This window comes from Anguilla rostrata, chromosome 4 (genome assembly GCF_018555375.3).
Source record: "Anguilla rostrata isolate EN2019 chromosome 4, ASM1855537v3, whole genome shotgun sequence".
Taxonomy (NCBI): domain Eukaryota; kingdom Metazoa; phylum Chordata; class Actinopteri; order Anguilliformes; family Anguillidae; genus Anguilla; species Anguilla rostrata.
The window spans coordinates 16,214,109-16,231,464 of NC_057936.1; the positions used below are offsets into that span (position 1 = coordinate 16,214,109).

General features: G+C 39.4%; 1 protein-coding gene across 1 annotated transcript in view; it reads right to left on the reverse strand.

Annotated features, from left to right (window-relative positions):
- Window positions 1–279: 279 nt before the first annotated feature.
- The window catches only part of cdh19 (cadherin 19, type 2), a 29,600-nt gene continuing 12,523 nt past the window's right edge, over window positions 280–17,356 (reverse strand). Inside the window, exons 2-12 of the mRNA XM_064330965.1 lie at window positions 13,522–13,931; window positions 12,286–12,580; window positions 10,719–10,838; window positions 9,723–9,890; window positions 9,026–9,213; window positions 6,929–7,182; window positions 5,723–5,859; window positions 5,251–5,372; window positions 3,848–3,965; window positions 3,423–3,674; window positions 280–2,161 (exon numbers count right to left, since the gene is read on the reverse strand). Of these exons, the coding sequence (XP_064187035.1) occupies window positions 1,647–2,161; window positions 3,423–3,674; window positions 3,848–3,965; window positions 5,251–5,372; window positions 5,723–5,859; window positions 6,929–7,182; window positions 9,026–9,213; window positions 9,723–9,890; window positions 10,719–10,838; window positions 12,286–12,580; window positions 13,522–13,731 (2,379 nt within the window). The 5' untranslated portion in view covers window positions 13,732–13,931 and the 3' untranslated portion in view covers window positions 280–1,646. The remainder of the gene's footprint in view (window positions 2,162–3,422; window positions 3,675–3,847; window positions 3,966–5,250; window positions 5,373–5,722; window positions 5,860–6,928; window positions 7,183–9,025; window positions 9,214–9,722; window positions 9,891–10,718; window positions 10,839–12,285; window positions 12,581–13,521; window positions 13,932–17,356) is intronic.

Sequence of the window (17,356 nt, forward strand, 5' to 3'; positions counted from 1 at the left end):
AGGACCGGCCTTAAGATTAAAATGTGTTTTATCTATATACTTTAAATCTGACTTCTCTAATAAAAGAGATTCTCCTGGCCTCTATGGATACAGACAGTGTTTTTGTTCAGTAAACAAGAGAAACCTGAGATGCATGCACAGGGATTTTCAGTTTGGCCGATCTGAGAAATCAGCCATGTTACACATTACATCCCTTGATAGGTGTGCACCTAGCCCCAGTCTAAGTAAACAATGTCTCTTCACACCATTCATTCAAGAATAAAGGAAACTGCAAACAAATTTGATGTTTGCCTTTTGTCCTATTTTATTTAAGCAAATAAAATTGATAATTTATGCAGACAAACAATGCAAACCAAAATGAGGAAGAGCTCCACAGGGATGGCGTCTAAAATCGCCTCATGCCTTTGGCTGCATTGTGCAAGTTTTACTCTTTGAAATAGTTTATTATTAGTGTATATTTTCTGTATTTTACCTGCAAATCAGAATAACAAAGAAATAAAAAATAAAAAAAACTTATTTTTTTACATCAGTACACTTTAATAGCGTGCCCCAGGCTCAGCAAATAAACCAGTGAATAAATGAAGTATCCCTATCGCATACAAATTATACCCAATGAATTATTTTACCATAATCCAAATGTAAACTGATTGCAATTGGGTAAAATGGCTCTAATATAGCCTGTCAATGCCTAAATTCCACTATAATGCTTGAAGACTGACAATGAAAAAATGCATAATGTTCCATGCTGCACGGGAAAACTGGCAACAGATACCACAATCAAGCCCCATTCAACTCTGTCTGCCATCGGTAACCAGAAGTAGGAGGAGCATTACACCTAAAGGGCACTGTGCATGTTGCAAACCTGAACAATGCTTTTGGCATTTGATGGAAGGGCTGAAATATTATTACAGATCCGCGGCAAGAATGTGTTGCTCAGTCTGTAGAGCATCTGGTTTTCAAATTCCCCAGGCTTTCAATTACCCCACCATGGCACATTCTGTACTGCAATCCCACCTCTATCTATAGCCCTTTCTGATTTTTTCCCTGTCTGATTAAAGTCCAAACAAGAGCATAAAGAGAGCGGTCTGCTGTCCTAAAAAAAATTAAAAAAAACAATTGCGAAGCCATTACTGCACACTGACTCACATCAGGTACTGATCAATATTTTATACATTTATCACGCAAGGTGGTTTTCTACAGTTTGTTTGTCGGAAATGTATTAGTATTAGATTAGATTTGTTTCTATAGAGCCTATCATATTTTTGGAATCACAGTAAGCAGCAGTACTGATTTAGAAATGTGTAATGCCGCGACTCAGTTTTGCACTTGTATTTCAGATTCATTCATACGACTACATTTATATTAATCCATGACTATCTTTGGAAAGCAAATAGGTGATACAAACTTTCTTTGTACTTAAATATTATAAATACTGAGGTAATATGACAAAACTGAAGTTAGCCTCCTTTACATATTGTTAGACAAGTTTCAAGGCACTGTGTGTAATAGAAAATAAAATTAAAAAAAAATAAAAAAGCAAAACATAATAATAATAATAATTGTTTTAAATCAGCATATATAGCTGTCCTGATACTGTATGGTGGATGGGGGAGAACCAGGGTCCACTCATTTTTTAATGGGCTCTCTCAGAACGTCGTCTGCTCCTCTCCAGCCCCGGTCCACGGTGCGAGCCGCATGAACCTCGGCCCTGGGTCAGGGGGTCGCTCGAAGTTGGGCTCCGAGGCACAGGAGCCCAGAGAGCTGAGGGATCCGGCGGGAGACCCGGTCCCCTCGAAGGCGTAGCTGTGGAGGCAGTCAAAGGGCGGGACGCAGGGGTCGTTGTCGGCGTCGGCCAGCCGGTCCAGGATGAACTGCTGAAAGACCTCGTCCTCGGGACCGATGAGGTAAGAGTGGCGGAGCGACATGCGGATGCTGGCCGTCACCTCCTCCCTCCTGAGCCTCCGCTCCCTCCGCCGCGGGTGGGGCCTCAGGGGCACCGTGCGGCAGGCCACCGAATCGGCCTCCCCGACGCCCGTCTCCGAGTAGCGCAGGACCTTTTCCGAAATGTAATCCCACCGCTCGGTCCCCTTCTCTCGGGCCAGCTCCTTCTTCTGCCGTTGCTTTCTGTGTTTCCACACCGCCAGCATTAGTATGGACAGGACTGCAAGCATAAATGGGCAGGAGGGTAGTGGCCACTGCATTATTAATAGAGGAATGACAAGCAAAACGTGGCCGTTGCAGGTCAAGTCCAGGCCAATATGAACAACTAGGAATCCCTTATGGAAATGGAATACACTGCAATATATTATAAATATGTAGTCCTACTGTATGTGCAAAAAACTATGATAAATATATTTCACAGACATTTATCTTAAAGTGGCAATAATTCATATATTTGCCAACATATAATGAAGTGTTGCAATATACAGATAATATTTATTTCAGTATATTTTACAATATATTGCAGTTTCATAAGGGAACACCCGTGTGAATAAACAATTATTTTAAAAATTTGTCTTTGAATGATTTTTTTCCCCCTTTATATCACACGGCACATGCATATTTGCAGAGAGGAGGACAGGGAATACACACAGCAGCAGCAGCAATTTTAAATACGATATGAACTTCAGAAAAGCCTTACTATGCTGTTCTCTGGTGGGATTTAACATTTCTGTAACCCAGCATATCACAGAACATAGAGTTCCACTCATGTGTTAATCTTAGTTATATTTAGTTTGTGTTAAGAACATTCTAGTAAACATGAGTAACCGATATCAGTTGAAGGTGCTGAATTATTAAGAGGCATTTTTGTAGTCACACACTTCATACTTGCCAGGTGATGAGAAGATGCCTAGTTGTGTTGCACTAGCTCAAACTAATGCAAATGCTCTGTTCAAAAAAAGTTATTAGGTGAAATGAAAAGATTTAACATCAACTTGAAAGCAGGACTTTTCAAGCAACAGCAGTTTTTTTTTTTTTGCTCTGAATGAGCCAATCCTGTGTAGCACTGCATAAATAAATGCATAAATGCCCTAATTTCTCAGAATCATATTCAGAATATTCATCCAAAGCTTTCCAAGTACAAAAATAGAAGTACACTCACAAATAGACACACACACGAGCACGCAGGCACACACATACACACACACACAAGCAAATACATGTAAGGTACACACACAAAGACTCTACCCCATGCAATTATGTACATGCATGAATGCCTACACTCCCACATAAGCACATGCACCCCACAAACAAAGCAGGGGCATGAGTGGTCCCCATGCCTTCAGAACATATCAGCCCTGCTTCCAGAAGAAATAAAACTCATTCAGGAAAGCTACGGGGTGAGCAGCAGAAGCCCACTCAGGTTAAAAAAACCCCAAAAAAAACCACATTACCCGGCCAGGTTGGTACCCTCCTCTCACCTGTGAGCGTGAGCAGAGAGACCAGAATTCCGATGAGCGTCGGGACGCTGAGGCCCATGGAGATAGCGAAGGCCTCCACGCCCCCAGTGGGGCAGTGCCCGGCAGGCTGGCAGCTGCACACGCTGATGGTGAGGGTGGCAGTGCTGGTGAGCGCCGGGCTGCCACTGTCGGTAATTACAACGGGCAGGAGGTACTGGGTGCGGTCTTGCCGGTTGAAAGAACTCCTGCGGGTCAGGATACTGGCAGTGTTGTCTGTGACACGGCAGGATGGCACAGAGTGAGAATATTTTACATTCATTGTAGGACTCCTTCATGATGTGCGGTTAAATATACAAATATTGTGGTATTACTCTCAGGTCCTGTGTTAGTGTAGATGTGTCACCACCCACCAGAACCTCTTATTTTTTTTTTTTTTTGGGCTTTACCTTGGTTGTCCCTCAGGGTGAAGTTGGGGTTGATGCGCTTTTCTGGAACCATGGAAAAGTAGAAATGGTGGCCCTCTGGAGGGTCATCCTGGTCCACTGCGCTAATTACCTGGACGAGCTGGAGGATTGGGACACTGTTTTCAGATCAGAGGGGTTTAGAAGGACCAAACAACCAAGTGCCACAGGAGAAGGCCTTCAAACCTCAGAACAAGCACTTTATCTTTTTAATTCAATAGAACTAATTTCTGTGAAAGAGAGATGATTCTGAACTTTGAAGAACAGATTAGGGCACTGGCCTCATTAAGAAATAACTGTTATTAAAGTCTTAGATATACATGATAGTTCTGCCATTGGGCAAGATAATTCCTTGAACTCCTCAAGTTAAAATTGATTTTAAAATGGGTTCCAAAATACAATGAGCAAAGAAATATTTTATTGATTTGGCTCTGTACTCCACATTTTAGATTTGTAATCAAACAATTCATGTGTGGTTGAAGTGCACATTCTGAGTTTTTATTTAAGTTAAGTTATTTAAGGTTTTTACAGCTAACTAGTGGTTGGCATCTTGCAGTGTGGCCTCTGTAGTTCTGTTTGCGAACAGTAGGCACTGACATTTCCAGGCCTGCCTCCTGAAGTGTGTTTTTAATCTGTCAGACAGCTTTTTGGGGGTTTTTCTTCATTAGTGAGAATTGTTTGGTCATCAACGGTAGAGGTCTTCCTTAGCATACCAGATCCTTTGTGATTTATGTTCCAAACAGTTGATTTTGGTAAGTCTAAGGTTTGGTCTATGTTTCTGGCTGTTTTTTTATTTTTTATTATTTCTCAGCCTCATACTGGCTTCCTTGGCACAAGTTGCCACAGCTATGGTCCCCGTGTTGACCAACGCCAAGGAAATCAAAAGTCTAGACACTAAGAAAGCTTTCTTATACCTGCACTAAGGAAGCAATTGAACACACCTGACTAATCAAAAACACCTGTGACACACTATTTATCCCAAATGTAATGATGCCCTGAAATGGGGGACTATGAATAAAAAGTACTGTAATTTCTACATGGATAAACCAAAATATATGAAAATACTCTTAAATAAAAGCTGAGAGAGTGCACACTGTGAATTGTTTATGTCTTTATTGCAGAGCTCACTGTTTGTGAAATACAAGATATGTGGAAGTGTGAATAACAGTTATAGAACATGTTCTGAAAGGGTTACAGGTTCAAGTCTTGAGTCACATGAATAGTGTCATTACAAATCCAACTATGTCAATGTATCATTTATAGGCTTTATACTGTGTGATTTACCAGGGATAAAGATGTTTAATTGATTATAAATTGATTATAGAGAGTGGACAAATTTCATGAAATGTGTGTGACCCTGGAATGACTTGTGACTAAAAACCACTCACCTCACCTGACTGCACCCCTTCACAGATGTATGGCCGGTACTCCTGGGAGAGCTGAGGGGCATTGTCATTTACATCCAGAACTTTGATGAAAACCAGTGCAGAAGAAAATAGAAAATTTTGTTCTAAAAAAAAGAAAAAAAAAGAAAAAAGATACCGTAATCACACACACGATCATTGAAACACACACAATTGCTTGATATATCTCCTAGATCCCCTTCCAAGATTTTTAGTACGTACTAAATCCAAGATTGCCTACTTCTGCTGTAAAAAACAAAAAACAAACAGTTGTATTGTAATACAAGTATAACATAACACAATAAAAATGTATCCAATTTGTAAACTGCCTCTGACTAAATTCTGTTCACAAGATATCCACAGAAGAAATGCAAATGAATGCATCAGCTCATTAATTGTATTACTGTGTTGTACACATACAAGGTGTGCACCATAGTACGTGTAGGATTTGGCTCACTTTTCTCTTTGGCTGTAACAGTTAAATTGTGCCAGGCTGAATCCTCTCGGTCCAGGGATTTTGCAATCATAATTGTTCCATTGTCTGGGTCTATTTTGAACTCTCTTTTCATATCAGAGCCTTTAGCAATGTAATACCTGGAGGGGAAAAAAGGGCAAGATGTGACTATTCGGTATCTCACAAAGCCATTTCACACAATACAATGGCCATTTTTGAGCTATCATGGAAATTCCAGAGCCTTTTGCAAGAATTTTTTGAGTCAGAAATGCATCACAGCTCCCTTATTGTAAGTTGGATACAATAACGAACACTTACTCCCACGAACATATACTCCCAATACACTAAAAAAATTAAAGTGTATTACAATAGAAATATATTAATTATTTCAAATAATGAAAATGTCAATAAATAATCAAATGCAATTAAATGTAAATAAATTCTAGCTTTTCCATCCTGATAAACAAAAGGCAAGCACAATAACGTGGTAATGTTGTCTGAGAAAAAAGAAGAAAAATATAAACGGAGACCTAAGAGGTTTTGGGCAACTTAAATTAATACAATGTGCTAATCGCCCCAAATCTTGGCAGTCATTTATCGTTAAAGCAGTGATGGCAGCACTTGTGAAGACGTTCCAAAGTTGCATTAAAAAGCACCCCCCATTAAAAGGCACCAGCCATGATTAGAGATTACGCACTAGTTGCCCTTTTAAGCAGTCTGTAAATCAACCATATTTGATGCATGTAGGCAAATTATTCCACCTTGCAGCTGTGTATCACTCACTGCTGACAAATTAAATAAAACTGCATGCAGTGTGAATACTGAATGCAGCACAGATTGTGCACTACCCGGTTTTTCTTTTTTTTTTTCTTCCTTGCATTTGATATTTCAAGCTGTAGATGAAAAAGCATTGAGGAGAAAAGTGGGCATATTTTATTCGGCAGTTTTCATTTCATGCTAAAGTAATATGATAAATATAAGCTTGGTGAGATAAAAGCTAACTGAATGCACTGAGCTGGTAACGCAGTTGGAAATAAATTTGTGCTCCCCAGTGCCAAAATGTCTCACAAAGCAAGCTTCTGAATTACTATATGCTGAAGTGAATCCTGAGCTGATAGATGGAGGATAGATATTTATAGAGAGAGCGCACTTTCAGAGCTTGTCACCTGGGTGGAAAGCAATGTTTAATGAAAGTCAAGGTACAGTTACCTAACGGGATTATTTGCGGCGTCTGAGTCCCTGGCACTTACGACGCCCACCGTCGTACCTGCCGCCATGTTTTCCTGAATTTTCCACTCGTACTCCCCAGTCGTGAACACTGGCGGCTCGTCCACATCCTCGACAAATATCTTCAGCGTCGTCCGGTCACGGAACTCGTTATAACTTAAGAAGCGAGTGTCCACATTGTCATTGAAGGCCTCTGCAGCCATTACAAACCGCTTCTTGCTCTCGTAGTCCAGAGGCTGAGGAAAACAGCATGTTACATTACTTCTTGTGCATGGTGCTGGTTTAATGAGTGCTGGTGGTCCTATCATCTAACACATATTAGCTATACGATTGCTGCAGACTTGATTTTTAAATGAATTAGCTATTTTGATTTATATTAACAATTACTTGAACTGAAGCAAGTAAGTAGCCATTTTACCGTCTAAAACACGGTGCATCTAGCAACCATTTACATTTCTACCAGAATATGATATATGGTCAATTTATGGTCAATGAGCCATCTACTTCGGGCTTGCTTGTGTGTCATCTGAAATATCTATGGACAAAAAGTTACTGTTGCCACATAGTTGTTTTATTTCCCTAGAGCTTGAGTTCAGCCAACCATTTCATAACAGGTCCATTTCTTCTGAATTCATTTTAAAGTACACATGCAGTTAAAGGTCTCAATATTGGTGTGCACTGATATGTGAAGTGTACCTGCATTAATGGTGCCCTTAACAGTACCACGGATCAGAATAACCTAAAAGTAATCTTGGAAGTGATGTTTGAATTTAAAATTTAAATCTGTGGAACAGTACTGTTTCAGATAATATAATTTTCTAAATAGCGAATAACACTTTTATGAAAATAATTGAATTCGATTTTCATTTTAACTGATCTTTACAGCTTCAGGACAATAATGATTTATGAACAAATAGAGATAAACAAGAGATACAGATATATTGTTATATTTAATAAAAAGAGGATTTGATCCTGCTAGCCGAGCTGCCCAAAAGTGCTCTGGCCATGTATATATTAACGGTCCATAATGACTAAAATGATGATCAATATCACATGACAACAAAAAGGAATATAATTCTGTATTAAAAACATCGAAAACCTTATTGGAATTGGCTAGCTAGCATGGCATGGTGACTGGCTACTGCATGCTTATAAAGTACAAGCGCTTCCAAAAAGAGCCATGCTCGCCAATTGAAATTCTAAGGAACAGTGGTGTTTCTCCGAAAGCCATTTGCCTGGTTGACAGGTTTTGCACATTATATGGTTTAAATTAGGTGTTCATTGTTTTGTCAGCTCAGTAAGCAAGAGAAAATAAGAACCACTGGCCCAGATTGCTGTGATGGGAAACCTCCTCCCTTTTTTCCCCACATCTTTACCCTCCTCCTTGTGATAATTTTATATTAGTGTACAAAACACTAGAATGTTTCATATGATGTTTACTCTTGTATACTTTTATCTTTGTGAAGTCACTCTAAGATTCTGTCCCTTAGATAGAAACCCAATTCCCTATTCAAAATACAAGCTTTGAACATCTTTGAACATCAGTGCCAATACTAAGATCTCCAAGTGTGGTCAATACAGCCTCAGATGTTTTTCATTGACACATTTTGACATTGAATTTCCTTATGTTACTTCTGGGTGCAGAAAAGTCTTTTTCATCTGAGGCCTTGTGCCTGGTTTATGCAACTATCAAGCTCCCAATGAAAAACAGGAAATCAAAAAGTCAGTGGCTGGAGAATCTCAGGGGAAGGGCTTGAATTACACGAAATATGTGTTTTGGCCTAGCTACAAAGACTATGCATAAATGCACTGTGGAAATTTCTAAAAATGAAACATATATATATATATATATAAAGCACAATTGTGTGACAAAAAAGAGAAGAAAAAATGTGGCTATATAGCCAGATAATTTGCTGCTTAGCTGCTGCCTAAGCAATCAAAACAATGCCATTAAGCACAGACACTGCTGTACCCAAAAAGTATGTCCTGGAGAAAGCATTGGTAGGTTGCTTTTATTTTGTGTTTATTTTATGTACTGCACTTGACACCACACAAATGGCTGCGTTGAGGACTGTTTACCTTGACAAGCAGTATCACCCCCTCCTGTGTCACGGGGTCGGTGCGGATCTGGAAGGTATCGCTGCCGTCCGCCTCCTCAAAGCTGTAGTTCATCCTGGCATTGATGCCAACATCTGGGTCATCGGCCATAATCCTGCCCACAGTGGTACCCACAGGGGCAGACTCTGCCACGGCAAAGGTAAAGAGATCTGCGGACATTTGGGGTTACAAACCACAGGAATTAACTTTGATGTGTGAGCTAACTGAGGTTCCTTGTTTAGTTTTAAGTTTCAGTTTTAGCACAGATAGATTAAGAAAGACAGTCAGGTGGATCAATAACTGAATATCCAATGCTATGCACAGTAGTGAAGCTGCAACGGTGGTAATTGGCTACAGGAGTTTTATCAGTGCATTTAAATAATTGTTAGTGAACTAGCGAGACTACGCCACTCTGTTTACTTTCTGTCCCTGCTGGTGAGATCAGTGGCACAGTGCATCACTGCAAAGCCAGGGAACACAGCAACAGTGAGCGAGCTCACTCCAAACAAAGAAACAGCTATGTATAAAACAATCAGTGTGTTCAATCAAATGTGAATATTTTGGTTCATAATGAAAGAGGAAAACCATATTGCTACTTAGTGAGCTTGCTAATAACTAAGTGGTGTGGTGCCCCAGGCTGCATTTGACAGGTGGGTGAGGCTTGGCAGGTATGACTTACTGTGTTGGAATGTAGGTCCATTATCATTGACATCAGACAGGCTAATGGTAACTGTAGTTGTGGCAGAGTGGCCCCCAGAAAGACCCATCATGTCTTTCACCTGCACAATCACTAGGTACTTCTCTTGTGTCTCCCTGTCCATGTTGGGCCATGATGTCACAATGATACCTGAAAGTAAAACACAACACAATGTTCTACAGGGTAACCTAGGAGTTGTACGGGTGCAAGTTCTAAACAGATTTCTTTATAAATCTAAACAGCAAATGTTACATACAGATACTAGGAAAGATTTACCATAGATATTACATAATGTTGTGATAATTTAGAGTCTGAAATTCACTGTCTTCTCTCAAAAAGAAGGCTACATACTAGCCAGTCAACTGAACAGGGTATAAAAGTGGAACTAGCCTATGTTATAACTCTTCAACCTACAGAAGCCCTGAAAGGTGAAAAAAATGCTGTAAAAGTTGTATATTAGATATCACATTTTCATTGCATCAGGTATATATTGTCCCAAATCAGAGCATATCAGATGATCAATTTTCTCAAATAGGCTTACACAGACAATAGTTGGAATAAGACACTTCATGTGTAGCTTAACAGTCCAGCTTGTAGACAGGTGATCAACTAGCAGGGGTCCTTAGTGGAGCTAAAACCCACAAAAGCTTTTAATTCCTATGCAATGCCCTACAGGACTACCAACAACAGTTGGCAGTAGCACAGTCCACATTTAAAACCAGACCACAGGGCCCATCCACACTCTACAAGAGTTCAATACAGGATGAGCAGACCCTGCACAAGACAATTTCATTGAAAAATCATTTTTGTTTTGTTTTCTTGCACTTCAGACATTTTGTCCAGGCCAGTGTGCAATGTCCAGATTTCATGAAAGTAAAAGCAAAGGTTGCTGTGAATGTGAATACTGGTATTGGAGATACTTGAGATACTTCAGCAAGTAATCATATTTCTGGACACATTTTGTGTTGTCATGACTACCTGTCTTGGGCTCCACAGAGAAGTATGGCTCCCCCTGCTGTATGGAGTAGATGAGCTTGGCATTGTTCCCATACAATGGATCATCTGCGTCTGTGGCTGTCACCTGCGCCACTGTGGTCCCTGTGAAAGGAGGCGTCACACAGGGATGCATTGGCTTTATCCGCTGTTCATGTCTACAGGAGGAAATAATTATGCAGGTGTCCTGCAGAGTAGGTCTATCATTGGCATTGGGCAATACACACGCTCAGAGCTATTCCTCAACATTGCGCTGGGATTCACACGTTTCCATAACTGCCATTACGGTCCTGCCGTGACAAATCTCTTTCTCTGGCCCCAGTTCAAAAATCACAAAGTGTTTAGCGCTTAACTTTGATTAACAGAATTAAGCAGGCGATTTATTTAATTCTATTTTACAACGCTGTTGGTTGAATTCATTATGATAAGATTGAAGCCTGCATTCTTTCCCTGATTTGGAATACCTAATCTTATATCCGTGCTCATTACTGGATCCCCTGCTATCAATTTGGAAGAGCACAGACATGCACACTCTCTCCTATAAAAAGCATGCAGTGTCAAGCGTCACTTCCTATCACTCTGCAGCTCACAATTCAGGCTTGCACAGAGATGAGTTAGGGGAAGGCTCTTCATTTGCAGTTCAGCAGCTGGACTTGCTGGTGCCCAATTGACCATTGGGGGGAAGTCGCCAGAGAATGATAATGCGGACCCAGCCAACCGAACCCTCCTTAATTATGGGCAATGCTACCACCAATTAGGTGCCCCTTTATGGCACTGCTGGCCACACTGGCATGGTCAGATTTCTATGCAGAGTGAGGGGTGGGTGGGTGAGGGGGGGCATCTTTGCATTGGAACAACAGCACTACCTTATTCAGTTGAGTGATACTTTAATTTCTTTACAAGTGTTTCATTAAAACTCATAATAAATATTGGTGATAAGTTGAAATCAAGTTAAATGAAAAATGTTACTTTAATCCAGTCCTTAAATGTATATTTAATCTTCTGAGGTTTTTGTAGTGTGTGTTTTCTATTGGCCCACAAACACAATAGCTTGTAGAGTAATGTTGCACTTTAAAATAAAAAACACGAAGGGCCGTGGTTTGAACCGGCTGAAGCTTTTCCGTGTTGAGTTTGCATGTTCTCCCCATGCGTGGGTTTCCACCGGGTACTCTGGTTTCCTCCCACAGTCCAAAGACATGCTGCGTAGGCTACTTGGGGGAGAGGGGCTTTAACAGGATCGTGTTGTAAATAAACATGTGTGCTTACTCAACCTATAACGTATAAATAGAGGTGAAATTATTATTTTTTTTTTAATTAAGAAAGAAAACTATCCCTTTAGTCTGGGAGCTCACTTTACATTGGAAAATGTACAACTACATGAGCACATTTATTGGAATGTCTCATGCTATTTGCACTCAAATTACAACAGGAACAGATATATGTGACAAATGTGGAGATAATCTGTATTGAATGTAGTCTAACTGTTTAAGCAGTAAAATAATTCAGTTATAATGCTCTTTCAAATTTTGAAAATATTGTGTGACAAACTTACCGACAGGACACATTTCGGGAATGCTGGACACGTAGGGCTCATTTATGAACTGTGGCATATTGTCGTTTATGTCCTGGACATGGATGATGAACTCTGACCCCATTTCCACCGGCTGATTGGTCCTTCTGTTTAAAGCCTGGCCGCGGAGGACATAGAAGGCCTTCTCCTCTCTGTCCAGCTTCCTCAAAGTGATAATTTTGCCTGTAAACTCATCTATATGGAACACGTCCCCAGCACCTTCTCCTGACAAAACGTACTTGATAGAAAGGTCCCCTTTGTCAGAGTCTGATTTGAGCTGTCAAAATTATAAGACATATGAGACAGTGAGAAAATAACATTTTTTTCTTCTGATAGGTTGTACGTAGTCAGAGTTTTATGCATATGCAAGTACATACACACACCCCCACACATACCCTCAGCTAATATCCATTTAAAATCAATCACGCTGTTGTGCACACCCAATCTGCACACAGAAATGTGAATTACAGATGAAAAAATAAAATAAAATCTGACCATATTACTCATTAATGCAACAATGGCAAATTAGTTTTGTGATGGCAAAACCTGGGTTACAGGAATGTTATATTAATATCAAAATGCACAAATATTTGAAGGTGCGTGATTAGATCTGTGCTGACTTTGGTACCTTAGGTGTCTGAATGACTATTATGATAAATCTCAGACACCACTGGCTACTTTTTCCATCAGTCATCTTGTTTGCATTTCTAATATTGAGAACAAAAAACAAATACCACTTCTCTTAAGAACAATCAGAGAGAAATTGTATTTATGAAAATTACTGAATGGCATTTTAAAACACCTTGAATGTCTGGCGAGTATCATAGTAAACATGAAAAAAAAAAATAATAATAATATATATATATATATATATATATATATATATACATATATATATATATGTGTGTGTTCATATGTATCAATGTTTCAGGGCATCTCCAAAATGTAGTGGTGCATTTTTTCTAATCTATTAAATAAGTTATTTAATTAAACCAGAAGTTTTGATACCTAGTATTCACATCAATTGTGTGTGTGGCTGTGAAAGCTGTAAGAGATTGGCATTTATAGGCAATTCACATAGATAATTTACCTCGAACACTGTCATAGACATGGTAAAATAAGTATGTATGGCTTTCGTGAGGAGAATAAAAACAGCTTCTATGTATTTTATGCACGTGGTAACAACAACTTAATTTCAAATATCTCTTCAAAGTGTACCTGCCCAATATTTTGGGGAGCTGGCTGTTCTTCCTGGATAAAGAATTGTGTCCAAATCCAGCCACGCTTTAGGCGGTGTCGCATCGTGTGTGACTTTTTGGTCGGCTCGTGGAGATCCACACTCTGCCTCACCGCCCACACTTCATTTGTTACACAAAAACCAATCACGGAGAAGACAATTAGCATGTCCAGCAAAGCAGAACAAGTCATTGTTCAATTTCGGCTGTGTCTTTTTCTTTTTTTTGTCTTCTTCCACTCGATATTAGGCAAACAGAAAATGGTGTCGCTGTTCCATTGAAATGGTGTCCTGTTCCTCTCTTTGTGTCACAGGAACACGCCAAGAAAATACTAATATCTGAAGGGAGACGTGGTGCACACCAGTAGTTTGTTTTCCGTAGCATCCCATCTCTCTGTAAAATAACAAGAAAAAAATATATATTTAGGAAAATACACAGCATAAGAAATCTTTAAAGGTCCAGGAAACTAGATTCAAGTTGTGGTTATATTCCCCAGAAGTGACAATATATTGACTTTTCAACCAAATCATAACCATTAAATTGTAATAAACACTATTAGATTATTGTGACCAGTTCAGCAGACAAGGACAGGGTGGACGTGTTTCCTGCGCTCATTAACATTCATCCATTTATGGCATAAAAGCACCTTCCAATAGTTAACTAACCAGACTTCTTAACTGCGGTAGTCTTTGGGTTTGTCCATTAGTGTGTGGTGTTTCCTTTTGAGGTGACAGGGCTCCCCAATGTGTAAGTCAACCCCAAATCTAAAAACCACTGTTGGCATTTTCGTTATGCATTGTTTCAGTCCTTTCCATTGTGGTGGTCTGATCTTTACCTCTGATAGCTAATGCTACTGGCTAACTGGCTAGCTAGTGAGCAAGCTGAAAAGTACCACAATCTGGTGTTGCCTTGTGAACAAACTGGTTGCCATAACTGAGTGTCAGGAAAAAATGACAAGTAAAATAAATGATATATTTTCAAATCATACCGCATGACATTGTCTTACTTTTATTTTGTTGTCTTCATGATTTTTCCAGTTATTTTCAATGATACATCATAAAACGCATGCTAAAATTGAGGATTCATCTTATTTTAGGCTTTGCCTGTGCCCCAGTGGCAACCCTTCCTAGTTTGAAAACCCCAGCTTTAAACTTCTTCTTGAGGGGAGTCCTTTAACCATAGAGTGTGCTTAAACTCTGCTACCGAGGGAGCCACATATGCCCACAGTACGGCATGGAGTCTAAGATAAATTTAAAAAGATGAGCCCGATAAATTAAAAATTTGTCAAGGTTCCTGGAAGCTAAGAAGGCCATATTCATTATAGATGTCCTTAAGATTATTACTCCCTGCCCGAGACCAAGATACTGAGGAAAAGGGTTGTTTTCCAGATAAAAGCCTTTTATTAAGTCAACTAGGTGACTGATAGTGTCGTTTTCATTCTTAATTGCTTTTCCATAGTTGTAATTGAGTATATGATCACTGGTCCATACAGCAAGATTATCTTTTTAGAAGAGTGACCTGAATATAGGATATCAGGGATACTAACGCCTCTTCAATTGCCTGCCAAGGCATCACAGAACCACCTTTTTGTTTTGCTTTATAGAGTGTTGAATATTTGCTATGTGGCCATTTCTTCCCCATGAAAATTTTTGCAGACCAAAATCAAGTTTGCCTCAATAATCTGGAAGGGGGAAATGTCATGGTGCTAATTAAATTTATTCAAGGGAGAATGTTTATTTTTACCTTTGATATATGAGACTGTAAGGAGGCTGGCATGGCAGACCACCTATCCATATCTTCTGGAATGTATCCTAGTAGTTTGATCTAGACATTTTAGTGAAGGAGGGGAATAAATTAATCAATAATAATAGGAATACTATTTGGCACCTGAGTTTCCAGCACAGATTCATTAAGATGTCCAGACCTTGTGCTAAACTGTACATCCACAACATAGAGCAGAGGGATGCTGCATGACTGTTTGAACTTAATAGGCATTGCTAATCGATTATATTTTGGGCCAGGGATTCTAGCAATAAGGCAGACAATCATATTTGATTACAAACAAATTGTTGTACTAACTCAGAAACATGCCATATATTTCATGAAATTGTATTCAGTACATCAGTAAGAAGTACTAAAATGTTTTCGATGATTTAATCCTTTTACCTCTTTGCTGACATGTCAAAATAAATGTACCCTCAAGAAAAAACTATAGATTGAGATTTTGCTTTTCTTGTTACAAATGTCCTTGTACTGGGAACTGTAACCAAGCCATGACCCATACAATGAACATGTGAACAAAGCAGTCATGTTCTTAAGTAAGACAACAAACAGCACTCATCCGCAGCAGACCATTTGCACAATGCAGGGACTTGAACACACATTTTGGGGTAGGGGCTGAAAAAAGGCACCCACCTTCCTACCACCACCCACCACCGAGACAGGATTGGAACACACATTCTGCAGTTGGACGCGCGTGACAAAGGCATTGTTCGTTCAGCAACTGTTGAATTTTAATTAGCAACAAAATTTGAAGGTTAAAGAAAGCTGAAACTCCCGCTGAATTTCAATTGGGCTGTGAATAAAATCTTGTTCTTTATTTTGTATTAAGTCAGCATGTTCCCTACAGTAAATAGCTGAGCAGGCTGCTCACAATGTGTTGTATTGATCTATAGTCAAATGGGCATTGAACACAAAGGTAACTGTGCTTTGAAATGAGGATGCCCATCGTTAGGTAAATTCTGTACATGCTCCATAATAGGTTGAAAACTGTTGCATTTTTCATATTTTGAAGATTAGGTTGAGCCAGTCATAAATGTGGAGTGTACTGAGGGAGATGGTTATTCTGCCCCATCCTTTACTTTTATGTGGCATTTAGGATGAGGGTATACACACAGGCATAATACACAACAGAGAGTCAGGTAGTAGGTTGTAGAGATATATGGTTGGTACCATTGTGCAAGCTTGTACTAGCATGATAGCATCAAGACATGGGAAACTGATTTTTTATATTATAACTTCAGCTGCTCCAGTTTATAAGCCAGTATATGTGTGTGATGCAGGAGGGAATGTGTGGGTGTATTCCGGTAATGGTGGCTAGCGATGTCACAGTGAAACTGTGGTCGAGGAAGTGAATGTGCATGAAGCAAACCAGCAAGGATAACAATATTCTGCAAAGTTCAAAAGGGATGCTCAATCCCAAACTATTTTGTTCATGTTTGTTTTTTAAGTCTTTCAACAGTCCTAACACGAATATGCGAGGAAATGCAAAAAGAAGAAAACGTATTACAAAAATGAAAGCTTTACACACACACACACACACATACACATACACATACATGAAGAGTAACACAATCACAACTATATTGATGAACTGTTTAAGGTAGGTTGTGTTAGTCTGATCTTAATTGTTCTGAAAAATAATAAGAAATTAAAAGAAAATAAAAATACCAGTTCTAATTTAGATCGATGTAGTGTGTAATTGCAATAGAGCTGTCCCATCTGCTTTCAGAGTGCCTGTCTCCTTCAAGTTATAATTGACTTGTAAATGGTTTCATATTCACATTGGCTATTTCTTACTTCCCAGTCTGTAAGATCACTGCAACCACAATAACTAGGCCCAGAACATGAAAGCTAACATCCAGGTACTTGGTATCCAGCTTCCCATGAACAGAAACTATAACTGTACCCTGGGCTGAGAGTTTGATCAAGACACTTCCACTGACTAAAAATACAAACATGTTACAGCAAGCATGGCTACAGATAGACAGTACATGGGTAGAAATAATAATAATAATAATAATAATTATAATAATTAT